Source organism: Oryctolagus cuniculus, chromosome 17, assembly GCF_964237555.1.
Source record: "Oryctolagus cuniculus chromosome 17, mOryCun1.1, whole genome shotgun sequence".
Taxonomy (NCBI): domain Eukaryota; kingdom Metazoa; phylum Chordata; class Mammalia; order Lagomorpha; family Leporidae; genus Oryctolagus; species Oryctolagus cuniculus.
Genome location: NC_091448.1, coordinates 5,730,038 through 5,752,496, shown reverse-complemented (window position 1 = coordinate 5,752,496; position 22,459 = coordinate 5,730,038). Strand labels below are relative to the sequence as shown.

At 54.6% G+C, this 22,459-nt stretch overlaps 1 protein-coding gene across 2 annotated transcripts in view; it reads left to right on the top strand.

Annotated features, from left to right (window-relative positions):
- The first annotated feature begins 286 nt into the window (after window positions 1-286).
- Window positions 287-22,459, top strand: part of RAB37 (RAB37, member RAS oncogene family) — a 57,181-nt gene continuing 35,008 nt past the window's right edge. For both annotated transcript variants that reach the window (XM_070060354.1, XM_070060353.1), the window contains exon 1: window positions 287-496. In XM_070060354.1, coding sequence (XP_069916455.1) covers window positions 425-496 — 72 coding nt within the window. In that variant the 5' untranslated portion in view covers window positions 287-424. The remainder of the gene's footprint in view (window positions 497-22,459) is intronic.

Below are 22,459 nucleotides of genomic sequence, written 5' to 3'. Positions count from 1 at the left end.
GGCAGAGAGCGCGCTGCGTGGTGACGGGGATGCTGCTCCACTGAGAGTCAGCAGCGCCGGCTCCCGGGACCGCAGCGCCCTGAGCCCGCAGCCGGACCGCCGAGCCTCCGGAGTCTGGTGCCTGAATAAGATACGCACCGACCACCGGCTGGACTCAAGCCCTGGGTCCCTCCCAGCGTCCTGGAGTCACGAGACCGCACTGGGAGCGCAACTCCCGCCGCAGGTGCACAGAGCGGGTTTGCTGCTGTCCGTGGTGCTGAACCGCCGCGGTCGCCTCGGAGCTGTCCGGTGCTGAACACGGATGAGGCCGGGCCCGCGGGGCTCAGACCCCGGCCAACGGCACCCGGCGGAGCCCGGAGCGAGCTGCTGTGGGCGCTGACGCAGAGAGCTGGGACCGCGGGGAGCAGTGAGCTCCAAGCCGGGCATGGACCTGCAGAGACCCGACTCCTACCAGAGGGGAGCTGGCCCCGACTTCAACGAGCACGTTCTGCACAAGGTAAAAATCTCGTTGCCCGGTCCCAACGCTGGGAGAGGGCGCCGTCGCCAGTTCTCTCAGTTCCTTGACTTTGCTTTGGGACTTAAAGAGAAACTAGCCTGTGTCTGTGAGCCTGAAGAACCCTTTCTGTTCGCCGCTCAAAACCGACGCGTAAGCGCTGGGGGAAGGGCCTCCGCATAGGCTGGGGTTGTCGGGAGCGTCGTTCATTCAGTTAAATTGCTTGTGTTCCTTTCACTGCGTTCCCCAGGACCTTGGCTCTCCCCGACCCTGCAGGGGGCTGTGTTTATCCTCCCAACCACGCCTCACAAGTTCCAGCCGGCTGGATCTGGTAGCAATGGCCAGCTTGGCTGGTACCTGACATGGAATGATCTGCTGCAGAGATGAACTGTTGTTTTCTAACCAGACTCCCCTGTGGCCCCAGAGAGATGCCCTCAAGCTGTGACTCACTCACAGCTTCCTGATAGTGTTTGCTTATTTCAAAGCTCTGTCCTATCTGCTGCTTCTCTCATTCGAGTTTCTTATGCAACCCAATTTTCTGTGCTGCAGGTCTCCTCCTGAAGTGGTTGTTGAGAAAAATTAGCTATCTTTCTCCAGATAACACTTTGTAATTCAAAATATGCTAGTTTGAAAGAATCGAAGCCTTACATTTGCCATAAGAAATTCTTATAGCTCCTAATCCTTTTTTCTAACTTGGCCATGCCCTCCTGCTACAGTTCCAATATTCCCTACTTTGCCAATCCCAGTTTATATGCAAGGCTGTACAAGGTCTTGAACTTAAAGTTTTTAAACCAAAATATCACTCTAAAAAGTCTATGAATGCAAGCTTGATCCATCTTCCTCCTCAACTATACAGCTCATTTTGAGGAAACAGAGAGACAAAGTGACTCGCCCAAGAGAACAAACTTGTAAGGGGAACAGCTGCTACTAAAACCCAGGAATTACGACTCCAAGTCTGGTAATCTTCTCTCTAGATCCTTGCTAAACTTCCCACCAGAGTGTGGCCCATGCCGCTGCAGCATTGGGATTTCCTGGGAGCTGCTCAGAACTCAGACTCTCAGGCCCCATCCCAGATCTTCTGGGTCTGAATCTGCAATTTAACAAAATGCCTTGTAAGCAAATGTTCACAGTAAAGTTTAGACTCACAGCTCTGTGCCATACTGGCTGGTCCTGAAACCTGGCTATTGAAGAAAGTGGGTCTGTAGATCTGAACAGCCAGGCAACTTCTCCCAGCTCCCTGAACCCCGAGGGTACAGAAAAGGAGAACATTTCCTAACAACCACAACTTGAAGTGAACTGGGATAAGTTCTGTGTTCTTTAATATTGCAACTCTAACTCTGGAAGAAAACACATGCAAGCAAAGCAAAATAATTACAAAATCATCGTAGTTATTAGATGTGTAAACTATCTCATAAAGACATAACTGTATTTTGAAAGATGTGCTGTTCAGTTTTTCAGATGATTGATTGGAAGTAGCCTTTTCCACCTCAATTACCCACACATGAAATGGATGTAGCCCATAAAAACTTTCACTTCCTTTGGGTTTATTGATCACTACTAAATTGAGAGAGAGAGACAGAGAGAGAGATGGAGAACCTGTTCCAACAAGTTCTGACAGATTCTAAGACATGTGTTTTTTTGTTTTGTTTTGTTTTGTTTTTTGCCGCTGGTAAGTGTTCAGTCTCTTAAGCTGGTTGTGTGCACCTTGACATTCAGAGCGATACTTAAACCCTTTGTGGGGCCCAATCTAGGGAAGGGAACCTTTTCAGCTTTATATAGGACTGAAAGCCACCTGCTAACATTGATTTATGACTGTACATGACTTTCTATGGGGATCCACGTTAAGAGTGTATGCTTTAAATGATCAATCTATGAGCATACTTTATTATTTTGAAGCTGCTATATAGTTAAATCCAAGGAAATCCTGTTGATTAAATAAAGTGTGCTGGCCATGAAAGAGAGGCAGGAATACCCTCCAACTTTAGTTGCTAGTAGTTTTTTTCACTTATTTATTCTTATTTTATTTGAGAGATAGAGATCTTCTATCCACTGGTCCAGTCTCCAAATGCCTGCAAAAGCCAGGGTCAAGCTGAAACCAGGAGTCCAGAACTCAATCTGGATCACCCATGTGTTTGGCAGGGGCCCAAACACCTGAGTCATCACCTTCTGCTTCCAAGGATTCACCTTAGCAGGAAGCTGGATCAGAAGCAGAGGAGCCAGGACTCAAGCCAAGGCTCTCCAATACGGGATGCAGGCCCCCCAAACCATAACTCAACTGCTGTGCCAAACACCCACCCCTGATAGATTTTAAATTCATGCTTTATTGAAAACCCAAAGAAGCTTACGTCTTATGTGTACCCCTTGATGGGTTAGCACAAAGTGAACAGAGGTGCAACTACTACCAAGATGAAGGAGAACCTTGCCAGCTCCCCAGAAACCCTGTGTTCCCTTCCCCTTGCCCTCCCCCTTCTCCTCCCTTATTTCTCACCACTGGAGAGAGATAAGTATCACCCAGTGTTTTCACAGAGCAGCAAAGTGTTATGTGGGCTAGTCTAAGAAGGCTGCCAGAGAGATACTGTTGTGTGGTGGATGAAACCTCAGACTTGGAACAATTCAATGCTTTGTGTGGCTTTGAGCAACATCTGTAAAATTTGCTTTCTGAACTATAAAATAATCATAAGTTCTTGCTTTTTAAGTTGTATTTATTTATTTGAGAGAGACAGACAGACAGGGCTCCCATTTACTGTTTCATTCCCAAAATGCCCACAAAAGCTGGGGCTAGGCCAGGATTGAAGCTGGGAACCAGGAACTCAATCCAGGTCTTCCACAAGGGTATCGGGAACCCCGTTACTTGAGCCATCACTGTTGCCTCCTGGGTCTGCTCTGGCACCAAGCTGGAGTCGGGAGCTTCTGTCATGGGATGCAAGCATCTTAGTCCACAGGTTAATGCCTGCTGCCTGGCTTATTGCTTTTTGAGTGAGGCTGTTAGATAATACAGTGGAAAGCATATATATATAATCTCTGGAATATATGAAACATTCAATTCATGGTGGTTGCTATTGGGACATACATCTTGGGCTCTGAAGCAATTTCGGTAGGAATCATATTTGATCTCACCTAAAATGACAAAGCTTTGTGAGAAGAGCAGCAGATTCACACACAGAGACCTCAGAAACACACAGTTCACAGGCGCAGTCCCATGACCCATCCGTACAAAAAGCATGACTTCTGATTTCCTAGAGTGAATATCTCATCTCTATGGGAGCCGTGCTGGTCAGGCTTTTATTATTATAACGAAAATACCTGAAAGGAGCTTCTTGAAGTTTTACTTTGCCTCACAGTTTGGGAGGTTCACAGTCCAAGACCAGGTGCCCCCCTGGTCTGGTGTCTGATGAGGGCAATGGATGGCCGAACATGTGAAGGGGGGGCAGATGGAGAGCCATGGAGCAGAGAGAGAGGGAAGCCAAGCTCTGCTTATGTAAGCAACCTCTTGTGAGAGCTACCTCCCCAAGGCTAACCCCTGATGACCTAAAGGCCTCTCACCAGGCCCACCTCCTAAACACCATAATTAGATCCATCTTTGATCCATCAGTCATTGACATTAATCCATTAATCATCAATGTAAGACTTTGAGGACCAAGCCCCCAATACATGGGCCTTTGGAGAATACCTAAGCTATTATCCAAAACATAACAGAGGTGAGGGGTGGGGCACGATGAAACCTCTCACTAAAACCCTCTCAGAGGAACGATGTGCACCAATTCATTGGCACTGAGTAGCACTTGCTCTTCAGCTGGTTGCAAGAGTTGCAGCCCGACCCAGACGAGCCCAAGTAACTCTTGGAGGACTCCTGCAGGGTGGGCTGAAAGCTGGAATCACCTGCAAACACTGAGCTCATCTCCTGCCTGGAGTTTGTAGAGTGGTCGTTCTCATAAGTCTGAATATTTGATGCAACTCAATAATTAGACAGGTGAACACCCTTGCTGCTGTCTGCCTCAGAGAACTCTCAAGGCCTCTCCTGACAGTGGAACAACCTCATGGGCCATCAAAGACAATTCTGCAAGCCAGGGGCTCAGGGACAGCCTATAATTGGCTTCTTGCCCTGGTGGAGCCTAACTCCAAGCTCTGGGAGAAGAAGCAGAGAGGGGCGAGTTTTGGCCCCAATGCCTGTGAAGCAGAGCTGAGAGGCTCCTAATTCACCATCCAAGAGTTCTGATGAACGCCCTCCTGCCAACCTCGCTCCAAGAGGGCAGACAGCTACTCAGCCAACAAGGACAGCCTCCCCCACAGCATCTCAGAAAGATCAGGGAGAGGAAAGTCATGGGCTGTCCGTCATGCATCCAGAGTTGGCCACTGATGAATAAAAGGGAAGACAAGGATGGGAGATCCCTGTCCTCCCAAGTCCCTCCGACCCTGCTCTCACACTTCGGGGTGACTGGCAAAGGCACAGAGGTGGTCTCTACCACGCCCCCTGCTCCCTCGCACTTGCCCCTCCCTCCCACCTTCTGCTCATCTGTGACTCTCCATCCGCCAGTCGTCCCCACGACTCATCTGTTCATGGGGCAAACGTGTTGTCCTTTTCCAAAGCGTAAGGAGGTACAGGAGGCATTTTAAAGAACACACACGCTAAAAAGGTGGTCGTTACCTTTGACAAGCTTGGGCTGTAAGGCACACGCACCAACAGCCAGGATATTGTGTGGTCCCAGAAATGCCTGAATAAAGGTACAAGATGATGCCATGGTGGGACCCTGGGAGAAGGGGCTGCTTCTGCCCTCAGTTTGAAAGCACACTTCCGACTTCTCTCTTGCGTGGCCTCTGACTAATGCTAACTACTAGGAGAAGCAGAGCTGCACACACCTGCCTCCCCCACTCAGCTGGACACAGCAGCATGGCCCCTCCCTGCTAGGAAAGGTTGCCAGGGAGAGACAAACCAGCCAGGAAAAGGCTGTACCTCTGTTCTGTTCTCCTCCATCGTTCTGGCTGTGACCAAAGAATCCACGTCCACAGGGAAGCGCGTGCCCTACGGGCAGGGAGATGTTACAGTTCAGGTGAGAGCAGCGGCTCCACTGCCCTCCAGACCTCCATGCCCAGCTCAGGGACGAACGAGTGTCCAGAAAAGCCACGTTTCCCCTGCGGGATGTGTCCGTTGGCTTGTTTTCCTCTCTCTCTCGGTCTGAAGGCCTACAGCTCAGTAGATGAAGTGTGCATTACATCACTGATGTCTGGGGCCGTCTGGAACTCCTTTGGCTAATTGGCCAGTCCTGCCCAGTTGCGGGAGCAGGCACTGCCCTGGGAGTGGCACCGGCCGGCCCTCTGGGATGATCTTAGCAGGAAGCAAGGATGACTCAGTCATTCTCCTCCCTGGGGCGTTCTCCCTTTACTGTGGCTTTGTGAGAACACGTCGCTGGTGCTGGGCACTAATGTTTTCTCTCGTGAGCTTTGACTCCTTTCATCTTGGGGGCAGGAAGCCCCACTTTGCTAGAAGTTGTGGGACTGGGCTTCGAAGTGGCTCTAAACTGATCCCAGCATGCTCCTAGTCCCTAAAGACTGCCGAGTGACAGGAGGCCCCACAGCGCCTCGGCTCACCTGCAGAGCGCAAGGGCATTCCAAGTCCCCAGCTCAGACCAGCCCTGGACCCTCTCCCATCTGCCTACCCAGGGGGTTTCTGAAGCCAAGTGGGAGGTCTGCAAGGAAGGGGGACAGCAAGCGACAGATGAGGACACCTTTACCCAGAACCAACCAGGGCAGTGCAAGGAAGATCACGCAGTAAAGCACGAATTCTCCCAGCCAGTGACCCCTATTTCCCAGGCTCGACGCCACAGGCTGCTCCCTCCCTTCTCTGCATCTCTGCCTCTCACCACAGCGCTGACACATCAACAGGAAGATGGAATTTAATAACCTGTGGCTTGCAATCAGGTGTCTGGAAGCGAGCTGAGTTTGAGCTCATGTTTCCTCCGGCTTCCCAGTCCTCTGTCCCTGGTACACACACACACAAACATGCATGCACACACACATGTGCTTGAACGCACACACACACACACACACACACACCTGCTTGTGCTCTTGTTCTCTGTCTACCCTTATCTTTTGTTATGGACCTTTTTCTTTCTTCTAGAATTATTTTATGTATTTGAGTTATAGAGACAGGTAGAGCCAGAGAGAGAGGTCTTCTATTCTGCTGGTTCACTCCCCAGATGGCCAGAGCTGAGCTGATCCGAAGCCAGGAGCCAGGAGTTTCTTCAGGGTCTCCCACGCAGGTGCAGGGGCCCAAGGACTTGGGCAATCCTCTGCTGCTTTCCCAGGCCATAGCAGAGAGCTGGATAGGAAGTGGAGCAGCCAGGACACGAACCAGTGCCCATACGGGATGCTGGTGCTGCAGGCTGGGCCTTTAACCCGCTGTGCCACAGCACCGGCCCTGTTAGGGGCCTTTTAAAAGCAGAGCAAACCCTTCCTCTCCTTTTTCCCATGCTCCCCTGTTGGAGTTTTGCGTGCACACCACTCCCGGCAACTGTTTGTTGAAAATCAGAGAGCAGCACCCCCAGAGACAACACCTGCTCTTCAGCCCCTCCCCAGCCTCACCCCAAGAAGCTGTGTGACCCCTGGAAGCAATGAAGCCACTGGTGTAGACTCAACCCACGCCAGCCCCAGGGCCCCCCTTGCCTCTGGGGTGGGGGTGGGGAAGTCCCAAGCCTTTGCCTATACCAGATCCTTCCTCCTTCTCTGGCTTTGTGAGGTCATGAACTGAAAAATATTAAAAGTCATCTCTGTACTAGTCAAGAGGGATCCAGTGAGACCAAAAACTGTTACAACAAATGATAAAAATACTCTGCAGAATTTTGCAACGTGCAAAAAACCAGCAGCTGTGATACTGTACACACATCACACGCTTTTTCCGTAAGTGTCACTAGTAACTCCACATTACAGACGTGGAAATGGAGGGCAAAAGCAGTTGCTTGCTCAAGGTCACAGCCGGACTTGTGGCATTCAAGTAGCAGAGTCTATGCAGCACTGAAGTGTTCTACCCACTTCACAGCTATTCACTGAATCCTACAGCATCTGCATTCTAATCCCATTTTACAGATGAGGACACTGAGGCACAGGGACAGTAAGAAACTTGTCTGAGGTCAAACCAGATGGGGATGGGGGAGAGACGGAGCCAGGAGGGGAGCAGGGGCTCTGCCAAGGGGTCCACAAGTTATCATCACGGCAGGGTAGCACTGCCGTCCAGTGTGCGGCCCCCAGCTCCGTAGGATCCATTTTGTTCTCTCACCCCAGAGGGGCCCCATGTCTCCAGTTCGTGATCATCAACCCCACAGAACTCATGTACGGCCCTGGATGCCAAGACACGCTGTAATCAGGGGATTTCCTGGCAAGCAGGGGAAGAAAAGGGCCGGGGGACTCAGCTCTGTGATGCGATCGGCTTGGCGTGTGCGGCCGTGGCTCCACCATGAGCTGCCACCCACCCCCTCGGCCCCTTCTGCACCACGAGCCTCAGTCGCCTGCCCCTTGGGCCCCTCGTTCTCCGCCTGGATCTTCTCACCCTGACCTCTGCCCGCCACTCTCGGCTGTGTCTACCAGTGACTCGGGTCCGGTCTACGATTCTGTCCTCTCCAAGTCTGCATTCCCTGCAATCCTAGAGAGACCACTTGTGTCTGACCTTGGGAATGTCCTGGACTTGACCTTGTTGTGGAGAGGGAGGAAGGAGGTGGAGGGGAGGCTTCCTCTCGGGAACACCGCCCACCATGCCCAAGGCCTCCGTCTAACTCAGTGCCTGTCCAGGGCCTTAGGCGTTCTGGTTTCAGGGTTGAGAACCGTGGGAGAAAGAAAAAGCTGATCGGGGTCATTTCCTTAAACCCCACTGCCACCCTCCATGCGGTCCCCGAGCCACCTGGTGCTTCCGGCTGAGAATCCTGAGAACCAGTTTGCCAAAAGTCTGCTGGGGACACGAGTCACCCCCTCCCCCCAGACTTAGAAAGCTCCATCTGGCCAGCAGGGTGGATCCCGGAGGACAGCCCTGAGAGGTGACTCAGGCCACAGCCGACCTCAGCCCAAGAAAGTGACAAAACAGGCCTTGGTGCCCAGCGAGGCTCCCCGAAGGTCCCGGGCCTCACGTGGTAGGAGGCTGGGTCCTCGGGGACCAGGGCCAAGGCCGACAGCTCTCCAAGGCTGGGTCCTAACTGACTGACCCACAAAACCCACTGGCCCCGGGGAGAGCCCCAAGACAAACATCCCTTGAAGCCCACATCCAAGAAAGGAAGGCATTTCCCCCAGCGCACTGCTGACCAGTGCCAGCAGGAAACACCCAGGGCCCGACACGCAGGAACAGAGCTGCCAGTGAGCCCCTGCCCCACCAGCCAGAGGTCTGGGCTGAAAAACATCCAACCAAGCCCAAAGATGCCAGGGCCCTGGCCCCTGGAGAGCAGCTTGGCCCGGGCCATGCAAAGAGGCGTGGCCAAGACAGCAAAGAAGCCCGCTGAGCTCCATGGCCAGGCCCTGCAGGACTCCCTCCGCTCCGTGCCCTAAGCCAGGTCTCCTCCAGGCAGCATGGTTCGCTCCATGAACACACAAGAAGGCAACACCGTGGAGCCCTCGCCACTGCCATCCCGTCCACCACCTACCTGGCCACCCTGTGCCCTGGAGGCTCACTGGCCGGTCCAGCCCCGCCCTGCTCACTGACATTCTCAGAGCAAACGGCAGCTCATTAGCAGAGAAGGGACTGAGCTTGGGGTGCCACAGCTGGGCTTTCGTCCCGGCTCTGCCATGAGCCAAGCGGGCGTCCTTGGTCGTGCATTCGAACGGCGCCTTGGCAACACGCAGAGCGCGTGCCCGTCGGTTGTCTGGTTTAATTTCTGCGGCACTGAGCACTCGCAGTGCACACTTGCCGTTGACCAGAAGGTGAACGCTGGTGCTCAGGACCGTTCTGATCGCCGGGGACGGAACCCGATTCTACCGCCTCAAGCGGAAGAAGCACAGCAGGGAAGAGGAATTCACACTCTTGTACCTGAGAACCTGGCTTTGCCGTTGGCATCCAGCCCAGCTCATCCAGGGACTCAAACAGGGACATCAGTCTCACTGTCTCTCGCATTGTTCCCGTGGCTGCCTGCATTCACAGATGGGCGGAGCCTCGTGGGGTCACGTGATCACCAGCAACTCCAGACCACGTCCACACAGGGACTTCTCTCAATCTCTCTCTTTTTTCTTTAAGATTTTGTTTGTTTGTTTGAAAGGCAGAGATACAGAGAAAGAGGGAGAGAGAGAGGGGGAGAGAGAGAGAGAGATCTTCCATCTGTTGGTTCACTCCCCAAATAGCTGCAGCGGCTGGGGCTGTGCCAGGAGGAAGCCAGGAGTCAGGAGCTTCTTCTGGGTCTCCCACATGGGTGCAGGGGCCCAACTACTGGGACATCTTCTGCTGCTTTCCCACACACAACAGCAGGGAGCGGGATCGGAAGTGGAACAGCTGGGTCTCAAACCAGCGCCCATACAGGATGCCACCGTCACAGTGGTGGCTTAACCTGTTACGCCACAACACCAGCCCCAGTTCTTTGAGATTTTTCTTTTTTTAAGTGTCATTTATTTATTTGAAAACCATAGTTTCAGAGAGAGAGAGAGACAGAGACAGAGAAAGAGATCTTCCATCCTCTGGTTCACTCCCCAAGTGGCCGCAACGATGGACAGGGCCAGGCTGAAGCCAGGAGCTTCTTCCGGGTCACCCACAAGGGCGCAGGGGCCCAAGCACTCAGACCATCTTCAGGAGAATGAGCAGGGAGCTGGACTGGAAGTGGAGCAGCCAGGCCTCAACTGGCACCCATATGGGATGCCTGCCTTGTAGGTGGCGGCTACTTCACCCGCCATGCCACAGCACAGCCCCCCCCCCCAGTTCCCACTTTGAAGAGAAGTCCTGGGTGTAATGCCCACTGGGGACTGTGGCGGTCTCATGACCATCCCTGAACCAGTCACCATGGCCGGAGGGTGGACATATGTTGCTGGCTCAAGCTTGGGTCCCAGGCCACCCTTGAGAGTGGGGTCCGTCCCACCCCAGCCCTCTGGGTCAAGGGCGGGAGAGAAAACTCTCCCAGGAAGAGGGGGGCATCGCAAGCTGTCAGCTAGTCACGCAAGACAGCAGCTGTCCCCGTGATCATCCTGGGCCAGGCAGGGTCTCAATATTTTTAAGCCTGTAGTGAGCAGTCGGCGGATAAGCACTGAACGGATCTTGAGACTGTCCCAGCTGAACGGGTGGGGTGGGGGTGGGGGAGGGACCGGGGACCCTGAGTGTGGCCTTCTCATGTGCTCTAGTGGATCAGGTGGGCTAGCGTTGAAGACTGAATGACTGGACTTAGGGAACGCACTCATGTCAGCCTGCAGCGTGATTGGCTCACAGCGGCTGTGGACCCAGAGCGCCCCCTCTGGCCGGGAGTAGAATTTCTCCTCTAAGGGACATAGAAGGCTCAGCTGTCACTCAGGCAGGGAGGAGGCGGGTCTGGGGGCAGGGATGAGGGCCCAGGAGTGAAGCTCGCCGGGACTGAGGGGCTTCCCCCTCCTCCTTGGCATCAGGGCCAGCTGGGGTGGAGACACCTGGAATTTTCTAGCTGGGGGTGAGGGCACGGGCAGGGCTACATGGAGCTGATGAGGAGAGAGGCAGAGAGCCTGCCACACGGGCCGGCTTCACAGCGGGCCGAGCCGTGCCGTCACACATGGCCCTGCCTGGCCCAGTGCTCTGTGGTCACCGTTTCTAAAACCTTCGTGACTTTATGCAAGGAGCCCCGTCCGTCTGGCGCACACTCTCCCTGAGTGACACAGCCTTTCCTGCTCTCTTCTGAACCCCTGAGCCGTCTGAGCCTGGCTCTGTGTGACAGTTCTAGACTGTTCTCCGGGGCGGAGGTTCCTTCTTTTGGCCTCACATTGTGTCTGGTCTCAGTAGTACCCGGGAGGACTAAGCGCCGCCCTGGGCCAACGGCAAAGAGGCCTGGGGTTGTGGTTGGAGCAGTGCTGGGTGCTGAGTAGTGGACGATCTGGAAGACGAAAAACAAAAATGTGTCTCACTGCCTCAACACATATCTCAGCTAGGAATGGAATCACACCCTAGAATACAGATGTGTGTGTGTACACGTATGTGTGTGTGCACGTATGTGTGTGTACATACATGTGTGTTCACACGTGTGTGTTTACAAGTGTGTATACATGTGTGTGTCCGTATGTGTGTGCTGCACATATGTGTGTACACGTATGTGTGTGTATACACGTATATGCCAGATGGATAGATAGGTGATCAGTGGGTGATATAGACAGATGATTGATATGTAGCTGGTACATAGATGGCTGGTAGACAGGTGATGTAGATTACTGTTGGTGATAGAAGATTGGTGGGTGGTGGATCGATGACGGACAGGTAGGGAGGCAGGTAGGTAAGTGATTGCTAGACAGCGAGAGAATGATAGCTCCATCACAGGCATTTTGTCTAATATATTTTCACTCTCATTTTCCTTAATGGCTGAGCAGTATTTCATTAGAGAGATACAGAGGCCAGCGCCGCAGCTCACTAGGCTAATCCTCCGCCTTGTGGCGCCGGCACACCGGGTTCTAGTCCCGGTCGGGGCACCGGATTCTGTCCCGGTTGCCCCTCTTCCAGGCCAGCTCTCTGCTGTGGCCCGGGAGTGCAGTGGAGGATGGCCCAAGTGCTTGGGCCCTGCACCCCATGGGAGACCAGGAGAAGTACCTGGCGCAGCAGGTAAAGCTGCCGCCTGCAGCACTGGCATCCCATATGGGCACTAGTTCGAGTCCCAGCTGCTCCACTTCAGATCCAGCTCCCTGCTAATGGCCTGGGAAAGCAGTGGAAGATGGCCCAAGTCCTTGGGCCCCTGCACCCACATGGGAGACCCAGAGGAGGCTCCTGGCTCCTGGCTTCAGATCAGCACAGCTCCAGCCATTGTGGCCTTCTGGGGAGTGAATCAGTGGATGAAAGACCTCTCTCTCTCTCTCTCTCTCTCTCTCTCTCTCTGTCTCTCTTTCTGCCTCTCTGTGACTCTTTCAAATAAATAAATAAACCTTTTTTAAAAAAAAAAAAAGCTACCCTGTTTCCACACCCCCTGTGTACCAGATGCTGCGTTTGGCAGAACCCAGCGGAGCCTGGGGGTAGGGTGGGGGCAGGCATGAGGGCGCTGGGGAAGCCAGTGCCACTCTGAGGGGCGGGACGGGGGCGAGCGCTGGGGTCTGCGGCGCTGGGAGTCACAGCAGTCGCCCCCCGTCTGCAGCCTCACTTTCCATCTGTGGCCAGCTGTGCCCCCAAGTCCCACTCAAGGGTAGCGAGGAGCAGATGGATGCAAGAGAAGTCCTTGCCCCCTTGACTTGGTGAGAGAGGCCACGCCCCCGAGACTTGGGGAGAGAGGCCACGCCCCCGAGACTTGGAGCGGCTGGGGTGGGGGGGAGGCGGAGAGGAGACTCTGGGAGGACAGTTACAGGAATCCAGATCCCAGTTGCATTAGGCGGTAGACAGTGGAGTAGGGAGCTCCCGCACTGGAGGAGGTGACCTCCCGGCTTTATAGGGGTCATGGAATTACAGAGAGCGGAGTTGAAACAAGGGTGGGGGATAGTGGTCAGGAGGTAATGACAAGGTTAGATGGAAGCACTGTGCAGGTTTTTTGGGTGAGGGAGATTAGTAAGTAAGGGAAAAGTTGTCCCATCCGTGGGTCCGGGGTAGAGAATTTGTCAGAACTTCGATGGTTGTAAAGGAAGGCAACAGGGTGGAACAGATCCATCAACCACCAGCCAGAGAGCTCTCTGAAGAGTCGAGGAGCTGGCAGACAGAAGAGATATACGAAAGCCAGTCAGGGCGCGAGAGGCGAGGTGGGTCGGGTCTCCGTGGGAGAGGTGGCAAGAGTCGCCACTGGGTGACAAGTTTTCTCCCAGGTCCTTGTGCACCTCCTTAACCCTAGCAACCTCCTGCCATCGATTAAAGTCCCGTGCCCTCCCGTCACTATGGCCCCAGTGAGTGGTCGGTGTCACGCAGACCTCTGATCCGGGGGGTTGCCAAAGCAGTCGTGTCCATGAACTCCACCACGGTGGACGGTTACCTGCATTGCTGGTAATCCACGAAGGAACATCAGAATTGTGGTGATGTTCTCTCGTCCGGTACCGTGAAGCGGGAGGCTTTGGGGGTAATGTGTGATAACGGTGTATAGGGATTAGGCACCACCGGGCGGATAGGGATAACCGCGGCATTGACCAGGGGGAGATCTTGGACCAGTCTATACTCACCTGACGGTTTCATACTGGGAGTATGGGCGTGTTACAGGGGAGTTAGTGGGTATTAGGAGATTTTGTTGGAGGAGCCTGTCAATGATGGGTTTAAGGCCGCGTCTGTGAGTTTCAGAGATGGGGAATTGGGGTCGGTTAGGGTATGGAGTGCCCTCCCAGAGTTTAATAAGGGCTGGCTGGTGGTGAGTTGCCACCACTGGTGTTGACAAATCCCATACCCGAGGGTTGACCTTCATGGGAGAGATTGGCCATGGGGGGTTTGATGAATCAGGGGAAGAGATGGGAGAGGTTAGAGAAGCGATCAGAGGAAGTAGGAGAGCAGCTGAGGGTTGTTACGGTAGAATCTGGAGACTGGAGCCCAGCTGGAATAGGCTGTCCCGTCCCAGTAGGGGGACCGGGCAGGAAGGGATTACCAGGAAGGAGTGGGAGAACAGGTGGTCTTCCAATTGACAAGGCAAGTCTGGTGTGCGCCTAGGGTGGGATGGAGTCCCATCGATCCCCATTACAGAAATTGAAGAGGGCAGGAGTGGGCCCGCATAGGCCGGCAGGACAGAATAGGTAGTCCCCGTATCCACCAGGAATTCTGTGGACTTACCTACTACCTGGAGCATTACCCTGGGCTCGGCGAGGGTGATAGGGGTCCCCGAGTCTGTGCTCCGTCAGTCCTCGACCATCCCCAGCAGTTGTAGTGTGGAGTCCTCTCGGGGAGTCGGACTTCCGCACAGAGGCACAGGAGTCGGGCCTCCCCTGGGCAGTCGCTCTTCCAGTGGCCCGGCTGGCCACACGTGGGGCATGGCCGGGTGGGTGTGCGAGGGTTGGGGCGTGCTCAAGCCCAGTGTCCCTCTCATCGACACGTGAAGCATGCCCCAGGGGGCTGGTTGCCCTTGACCCCTCTTCCCTCTGCCGGCCGCAGGGCTAACACCAGGGCCTGAGTCTGGATCCTGGCCTGTTGTGCCTGTGCAGCTGCCTCTTCCTGAGTGTTAGAGACCTGGAAAGTGATCTTTACAAGGTCTCTAATGGGGGTCTCTGGACCATCCTCCACCCTTTTTAGTTTTTTTTTTGTTTTGTTTTTTTGTTTTTTTTTCTGATGTCGGGAGCGGACTGGGAAATGAAATGAGAGGCCAGAATCGCTGCCCCCAGGGGGAGTGAGGACCCAGTTTGGTGAACTTAGTTAGGGCCACAGCCGCTGGGAGGCTAAGCCGGGAACGGGCGGCATGCGGGTCCCCATCCAGACGGTGAGGCTAGCCGGAGATCGCAGAGACTGGGCCAACCCAGAGGAGGGAGGGAGAGCAGGGGAGGAGTTACTGCAGTTGGTCGGGCGTGGTCTGTAGTCAGCCTGGGGCACCGGACAGGTTCAGGGAGCGAGGGGGCCTCGAACCTGGAAAGGGGAGGCGCGCACCCTCAGCTCCCAGGTTTCGGCACCATCTGCAAGGTGTCTGGCACATAACAAATATTCCCAGTAAGATGAATCAATTAATTCACAAGTTCCTATTGGGATTCCGCTCCCGGGCGAGGTTCCCCGGTCCCAACAGAAGTCGCGCGTCAGAGGCTGGGAGGGCCCCTTTTATAGACTCAGGGCACGGGGGTTAAAGGTTAAGGCGGGTCTGATCCTCATTGGTTGACCTTTAGGCACCCGCGGGGACCTTGGCAAGGACTTTTCGTTCCCGGAAGTGCGGGCAGGGACTCTCCATTCCGGGAAGTGCGGGCCTTCTCTCCTTGCGGATCCCAAAGCTACCAGCTTCCATCCGCTGGTTCACTCCCCAGATGGCTGCCAAGGCCAGAACTGGGCCAGGCCAAAGCCCGGAGCCAGGAGCTTCATCCGAGACCTTGATTTCCACACTGGCAAGTCCCTCCCGACCCCTAGGATCCTCAAGGACAGGAAGGCGTGGGCCATACGCCCCCCCCCGGGTCCCTTCTGTCATTGACCTCCTGGAATTCTACGGCAACCGTCTCAGCCTGGCCCAGCACAAACACGGAAGCAGGGTCCTTACCGGTGGGGACATCCGTTCACACCGCAGATGGAAGACCTGCTCGGACGGACTGAGCCGAGCACACAGAGTCCCCATCAGCCGGGCCCCAGCAGCAGAGGAGCCAGCGGCTGCACCCCCAGGCTGTCCTCCCTCCGAACCCGGCCCGGGACAGTAAGCCGAGATTGACGGGTGCCACGCGGTCCCCGGCTGCCATCCCCTCCACTTCCCCTGCACCCCCACGGCTGCCCGCCCACCTGCCTCTGCCCTGGTCCACCTTCACCAGACAGCAGGAAGTTTCCAGACAAGGACGCCACATCTCTGGGGCTTCAGCCTTCTGCTTTTGTGGCTTATTAATTCTTGCAAGAACCCCATGCAGTTTTGAAATGAGTGCTCTGTCTGAGCTTTGCAACTCTGGCCGGTGACTCAGACGATCCCCGGGCCGTGTGGCTGAGGCCAGAGGCTGTGACCTGCTGCTTCTTCGTGACAGAGCCCTCCGCCTCCGGGACAGGGGTGAGAACGCCAGCCAGGGAGGGCCTTGGGGCTGCTCCCAGGGAGGCAAAGCACTCATCCGACCCTTAAATAACACACACGCTCACCTGGGCTCTGCAGGGGAGACAACACTAACGTTAGGAGAGCTGCAGAGGCTTGTCCTCTCGACACAGCACAGGCATCTCGCCTGGTGGTTTTGCTAATTAGCATGAAGGGACCAGGGACTGGGATGGGCCCTGCAGACACCTTATACACACTCCTCTGTGCGTGCCAGGAAAAAAAAAAAAAGCCGGTAATAAGTTAAGTGGCACCAGAGGTACTGGAATGTTCCACTTCTTCTGTGGACACACAGGTGTTTTCCTGCCCTTAATAACATGTGACAGCTTTGCACACATCATACAGGTGTATCACCTGCATCCCACGTCTTATCATTGAGCACGTTCAAAGTGGGGCTGGCTTTGTGGCACAGTGGATTAAGCTGTCACCTGCGACAGCGCCATCCCATATCCAAGCACGGGTTTCAGTCCCGGCTGCTCCACCTCCAATCTAGCTCCCGGCTAGTGCACCTGGCATAGCAGCCGATGACGGCCCAAGCACTCGGGCCCCTTCCACCCACATTGGAGGCCCAGATGGAGCTCCAGGCTCCTGGCTTCAGCACCAACCCCAGTCGTCGCAGCCATTTGGGGAGTGAACCAACAGATGAATGATCTCTCTCTCTCTCTCTCTCTCTCTCTCTCTCTCTCTCTCTCTTGTTCTGCCTTTCAAATAAACACATCTTTTTTAAAGTAATAATCTGGTAGATGATAGGATCAGAATATGAAGCTTTGAGGTCCAGAAGTTAGAGACGGGGAGAGGGAGGGCTGATCCAGGGGTCTGAAGTTTATTCCAGAATCTGTGGCAAACGTGAGAGAAGACTTAGCTGTGTCTCAGAACACAGCTTCCTTACTTGTGGCCCTTGGGGACGGTCTTTGCCCTCCCTTAACTCTGAGCGCCCCCACCCAGAGGCACCTTCAGCCAAACAAATGAATCCGTCCCTTTGTTGGAGGCTGAGCACAAGCCCTCAGGACAGAGCCGTGTGGGCAGATGGGCGGTGGACTTGGAGGAAGGGACTTGTACTGGGGAGAGGGAGTCTGGCTGATTGAAGGGGTCCTCTTCCCAACTGACGGAGGACCCCAAGCTCCCACGAGTGACTCCCCTGTTAGCATCCAAACAGGGTCGGAAAGAGGCAGCGCTTTAGTAGGGGCCAGTGCTGTGGCATAGTGGGTAAACTGCCACCTGCAGTGCCAGCATCCCACATGGGTGCTGGTTCGAGTCCCAGCTGCTCTCTATCTATCTATCTATCTATCTATCCAGCTCTCTGCTATGGCCTGGGAAAGCAGTAGAAGATGGCCCAAGTCCTTGGGCCCCTGCACCCAAGAGAGACCTAGAAGAAGCTCCTGGCTCCTGGCTCCTGGCTCTGGATCAGCGCAGCTCTGGCCCTTGTGGCCAATTAAGGAGCAAACTGGCAAATAGAAAACTGTCTCTCTCTGCCTCTCCTTCTCTCTCCACGTGACCCTTTCAAATAAATAAATAAATCTTTGAAATAAATGACTTAGTAGAAGCTTCCTGAAGTCAGCCCTGAGTTAAGCGTCTAGATGAAACACACAGACTTTATGCCTGCGGCCCAGTGAGCGCCCACAACCGGTCGGTCCTCCCCCACGGGCCCCCCTACTTCTGCTCTCACCCGTTGAGGTGCACGGTCAGCAAGAGTTGGCTGTGTCAGTCCAGACATGTTTGTGCCGGTCACACATGTTAATTACTAGGATGTAACTGAATTAATCCAGCCATAAACTTATCAACAAAGTGAGTGTGAACAGAAAGAATGTTGGCCAATGAAATAAGAGTACAAACCAAAAGCAGACTCTTAGTTTTACAAAAACTAAAGTAAATGCTTTGGAAAGACTACAGAAACCTGTCATTCAAAGCAAATGTTGCCAAATAGTTGAGAGAAAAACAAAATGAAGAAGGCTTTTGCAAGCAGATTACTTCATAAGTGTCTAGAATTTCTTTTTTTTTTTTTTTTTTTTTTTGACAGGCAGAGTGGACAGTGAGAGAGAGAGAGACAGACAGAGAGAAAGGTCTTCCTTTTCTGTTGGTTCATCCCCCAATAGCCCCCCAATGGCCGCCGCGGCCGGCGCACTGCGCTGATCCGAAGGCAGGAGCCAGGTGCTTCTCCTGGTCTCCATGGGGTGCAGGGCCCAAGCACTTGGGCCATCCTCCACTGCACTCCTGGGCCACAGCAGAGAGCTGGACTGGAAGAGGAGCAACCGGGACAGAATCTGGCGCCCCTACTGGGACTAGAACCCAGGGTGCTGGCGCCGCAGGCAGAGGATTAGCCTGGTGAGCCGTGGCGCCGGCCTAGATTTCTTGTTTCTGGGCCAGTCCTTTCTAGGAACTGGGCCAGGCTGAAGCCAGGAACCAGGACCTCTACCCAGGTCTCCCTCTTGGGTAGGAAACCCAGAGCTTTGGCCATCAGCTGCTGCCTCTCAGGAACGTTAGCTCGAAGCTGGAGAAGTGTGGGGAGGCTGGGACTTGGACCAGGCACTCCAATATGGAATACGGTGTCCCATGTGGCAGCCTAACCCTCTGCACCACAACGCCTGCCCAACTTTGTCAATTCTAGTCACACCTACTGAGCCGACATTGTGGGGCAGCGGGTAAAGCCACCGCCTGCAACACTGGCATCCCATATGGGCACCAGTTCCTGTCCTGGCTACTCCACTTCCAGTCCAGATCTCTGCTAATGTGCCTGGAAAAACCAGCAAAAGATGGCCCAAGTGTTTGGGCCCTTGCTCCTGGCTCCTGGCGTGGGCCTGGCCCACTGCCGTCTATTGTGGCCATCGGGGGAGTGAACCAGTAGATGGAAGATCTCTCTCGCTCTCTCTCTTGCTCTCTGTCTCTCCCTTTCTCTAACTCTGATTTTCAAATAAAGAATAAACCTTTGAAAATGGAAGAATGCACCTACTTGGTAAAATAGAATACTGATCACTATATCCCTCCCAAGATGAAAAATTATTGGCACACAAAATCAATTTTTATTTCAAATCTGGTCCTTCTAAAACTATGCAGCTCTGACCTCTATTTCCCCTGGTGCCAAGCAAAGGTAGCCTTTAGCTTCAGTTCAATACAGCATCTATCTTCATCGCGTGTTTTGGAAGTGCTCAGCCCAGTATTTTGTCTCCCGCACACGGTTCTCACAAGAACTGTCCATATCATCCAAGTTCTATCAAGCGTAGCCTTCAAATATTAATCATTCAAAAGCCAGAGTGGGAGGCACCAGGAGTCTTGGCTATAGACAACTGGCACTCAATCAGAACAGGGCGCTTTGCGGCCTTGGAGTTTGTCTTCCTGGAAACCGTAGAGCAAGATGGGAAACGCCGGCCTCGCCGAGACCCGAGCAGGCCTCTCTGAGGGCTCTGTTGCAGTGGGGATGCTGCCAGCTCCCGCGGGTCACTTCAGCAAAATCTGTAGGAGGCAGCGGGCAGAGCCGAGACAATACCCAGATACGAGTCTGTGAAGTCCGTGCCACAATTCCCTTCCCGGCCTCTCGCGTGTGACGCCTGCCTTCCCTCCCCCACTGCTTCCCAGCACCCTGGAGCTCCCCGTCCACCTGGACCAAACGGGGCTGGGTTAGAGGCTGGCTCCTGCCAACACACAAAGGACCTCGGTGTTTCCATCAGGGCCACCATCAGAAATCTGCTCTGTCGGCCGGTGCCGCGGCTCACTAGGCTAATCCTCCACCTGCGGTGCCGGCACCCCGGGTTCTAGTCCCGGTCGGGGCGCCGGATTCTGTCCCGGTTGCCCCTCTTCCAGGCCAGCTCTCTGCTGTGGCCAGGGAGTGCAGTGGAGGATGGCCCAACTACTTGGGCCCTGTACCCGCATGGGAGGCCGGGAAGAAATACCCGGCTCCTGGCTTCGGATCCGTGCAGCGCGCCAGCCGTAGCAGCCTTTTGGGGGGTGAACCAACGGAAGGAAGACCTTTCTCTCTGTCTGGCTCTGCCTGTCAAAAAAAAAAAAAATCTGCTCCGTCCGTTAGGTCCATGAATGCCAGGGCCCAGTCAATCAGACGTACATGGGTCCCTTTTCAGATAACTGCCGGTCCAGGTGCTGGAATTTTGGATAACGTTCTATCTAGACGATTAGATAAATGATTGATAGGCACGATGAATGGGTAGATAGATAGAACTATCCTATGTCTTCCTTGTAGACACTTCCCCAACTTGTGGAAGGCTGCCAGCGCCTCCCATCTCCACCCCATGTGCGCCACCCAGATAACGGCAGAAGCTGCCGGCTCTTCCGGCCAAGCCAAGCGGTCATTGTTGGTAAGGCCCGTGCTCGGGCAATGCCAGGAAAGATGAATGTCCAACGTGATTGTGTACTGACACCTTCTGGTTGTTGCTGGCTGCTTAAAACAAGCTCAAACAAAGCTGCTTCCTGCGCGATATTGAAATGGCGCCGTAACGCCCGGGCCCAAGGCGCTACGTCGTGACCTGTGTCCATAAGCTAAGCCTTAAGCTTTAGGTCATTGAGTTTTCCCACTTCAAGATCTCTCTAGGCCGGCACCGTGGCTCAACAGGCTAATCCTCCGCCTAGCGGCGCCGGCACACCGGGTTCTAGTCCCGGTCAGGGCGCCAGATTCTGTCCCAGTTGCCCCGCTTCCAGGCCAGCTCTCTGCTGTGGCCAGGGAGTGCAGTGGAGGATGGCCCAGGTGCTTGGGCCCTGCACTCCATGGGAGACCAGGAGAAGCACCTGGCTCCTGCCTCTGGATCAACGTGGTGCGCCGGCAGTGGCGGCCATTGGAGGGTGAACCAACGGCAAAGGAAGACCTTTCTCTCTGTCTTTCTCTCTCACTGCCCACTCTGCCTGTCAAAAAAAAAAAAATATCTCTGTAGGCACTTCCTGCCCTGCACACCTTCACACAGCGTGGGTCAGGTTCAGGGTTAGGGTTAGGGTTAGGGTTAGGGTTAGGGTCAGGGTCAGGGTCAGGGTCAGGGTTAGGGTTAGGGTTAGGGTCCCACTCTGCCCTGCCCAGCGTAATGGACAGCTCAGCAGCCTGCAGGTTTCTCAGGTTCTGTCCGGGACGGAGAAGCTCCTGGAATTCCAGGGAGTGACCTCTGGGGAGAGGAGCAGGAGCCCCGCCTTGGCCACCTGTCCTGGGTCTGCGGGGGTGTTCGCAGCAAAGCCCAGGAGACACTGATCACAGCCCACCGACCGCTGCGTGGCCCTGTCACCTGCCAGTGCCCCGAGGCATGTGCCACCCTTGATGCCTCATCCCCTGCTCCCACAGGACTCAGCCTACACGCGGACTTCGTCCCCCCGTCGAGGGACACCGTGGCGCCTCACTGCTCCCTAGTCTTCAGCAGCGGGAGGTGACATTTCTCCACCTCATGTTTCTGGGAAGTCAATCCTGAAATTCCTCAGGCTGTGTGGCGCACGACTCCCTTCCTGGAGTGACAGACACCCTTGTCCCTGCTCTGAGAGCTCGCCTGTGTCCCCAACTCGGAACCATTCACATTATTTATTTATTGAGCTAAGAACCCATCAAGGGCCAGCATTGCGGCGTAGCAGGTTAAACCGCCACCTGCAATGCCCCCCATGGGCACTGGATTGTGTTCCGACTGCTCCACTTCTGATCCAGCTCCTTGCTAATGGCCTGGGGAAAAGCAGCAGAAGATGGCCCGGGTGTTTGGGACCCTGCCACCCACGTGGGAGACCTGAGAGAGAAGCTCCTGGCTCCTGGCTTCAGCCTGGCCCAGCCTTGGCCATTGTGGCCATCTGGGGAGTGACCCAGTGGATGGAAATAAATCTGCAAAATAAAGAAGCTACCTCATGCCAGACACTAACCAGGCATGGGGGATACGGGAGTGAATGAGACAAAGCTCCCTTCTCCAAGCAGCACCTGGCCAAGTAGGGAAGAGGACACAATAAACCCGGGTGCCAACAAGCAGAATCTTCACAACACAGCGAATGCAGTGAAAGAAGAAAGCGATGAGACCGGGAGAGCGGAGGTGGGGAGCAGGGGCTGCTGCTGTTAAGGTGGTCAGGGAACGGGCCGTCTTCCACTGCCTTTCCAGGTGCATTGGCAGGGAGCTGGATCGGAAGTGGAGCAGCTGGGACTTGAACCGGCGCTCCTATGTCACAGGAAGTAGTACAGCTCACCGTGCCTTACTCTGATAGACTGTTGAGCAGTGTCTACCCAAGCTAAACCATCGCCCAG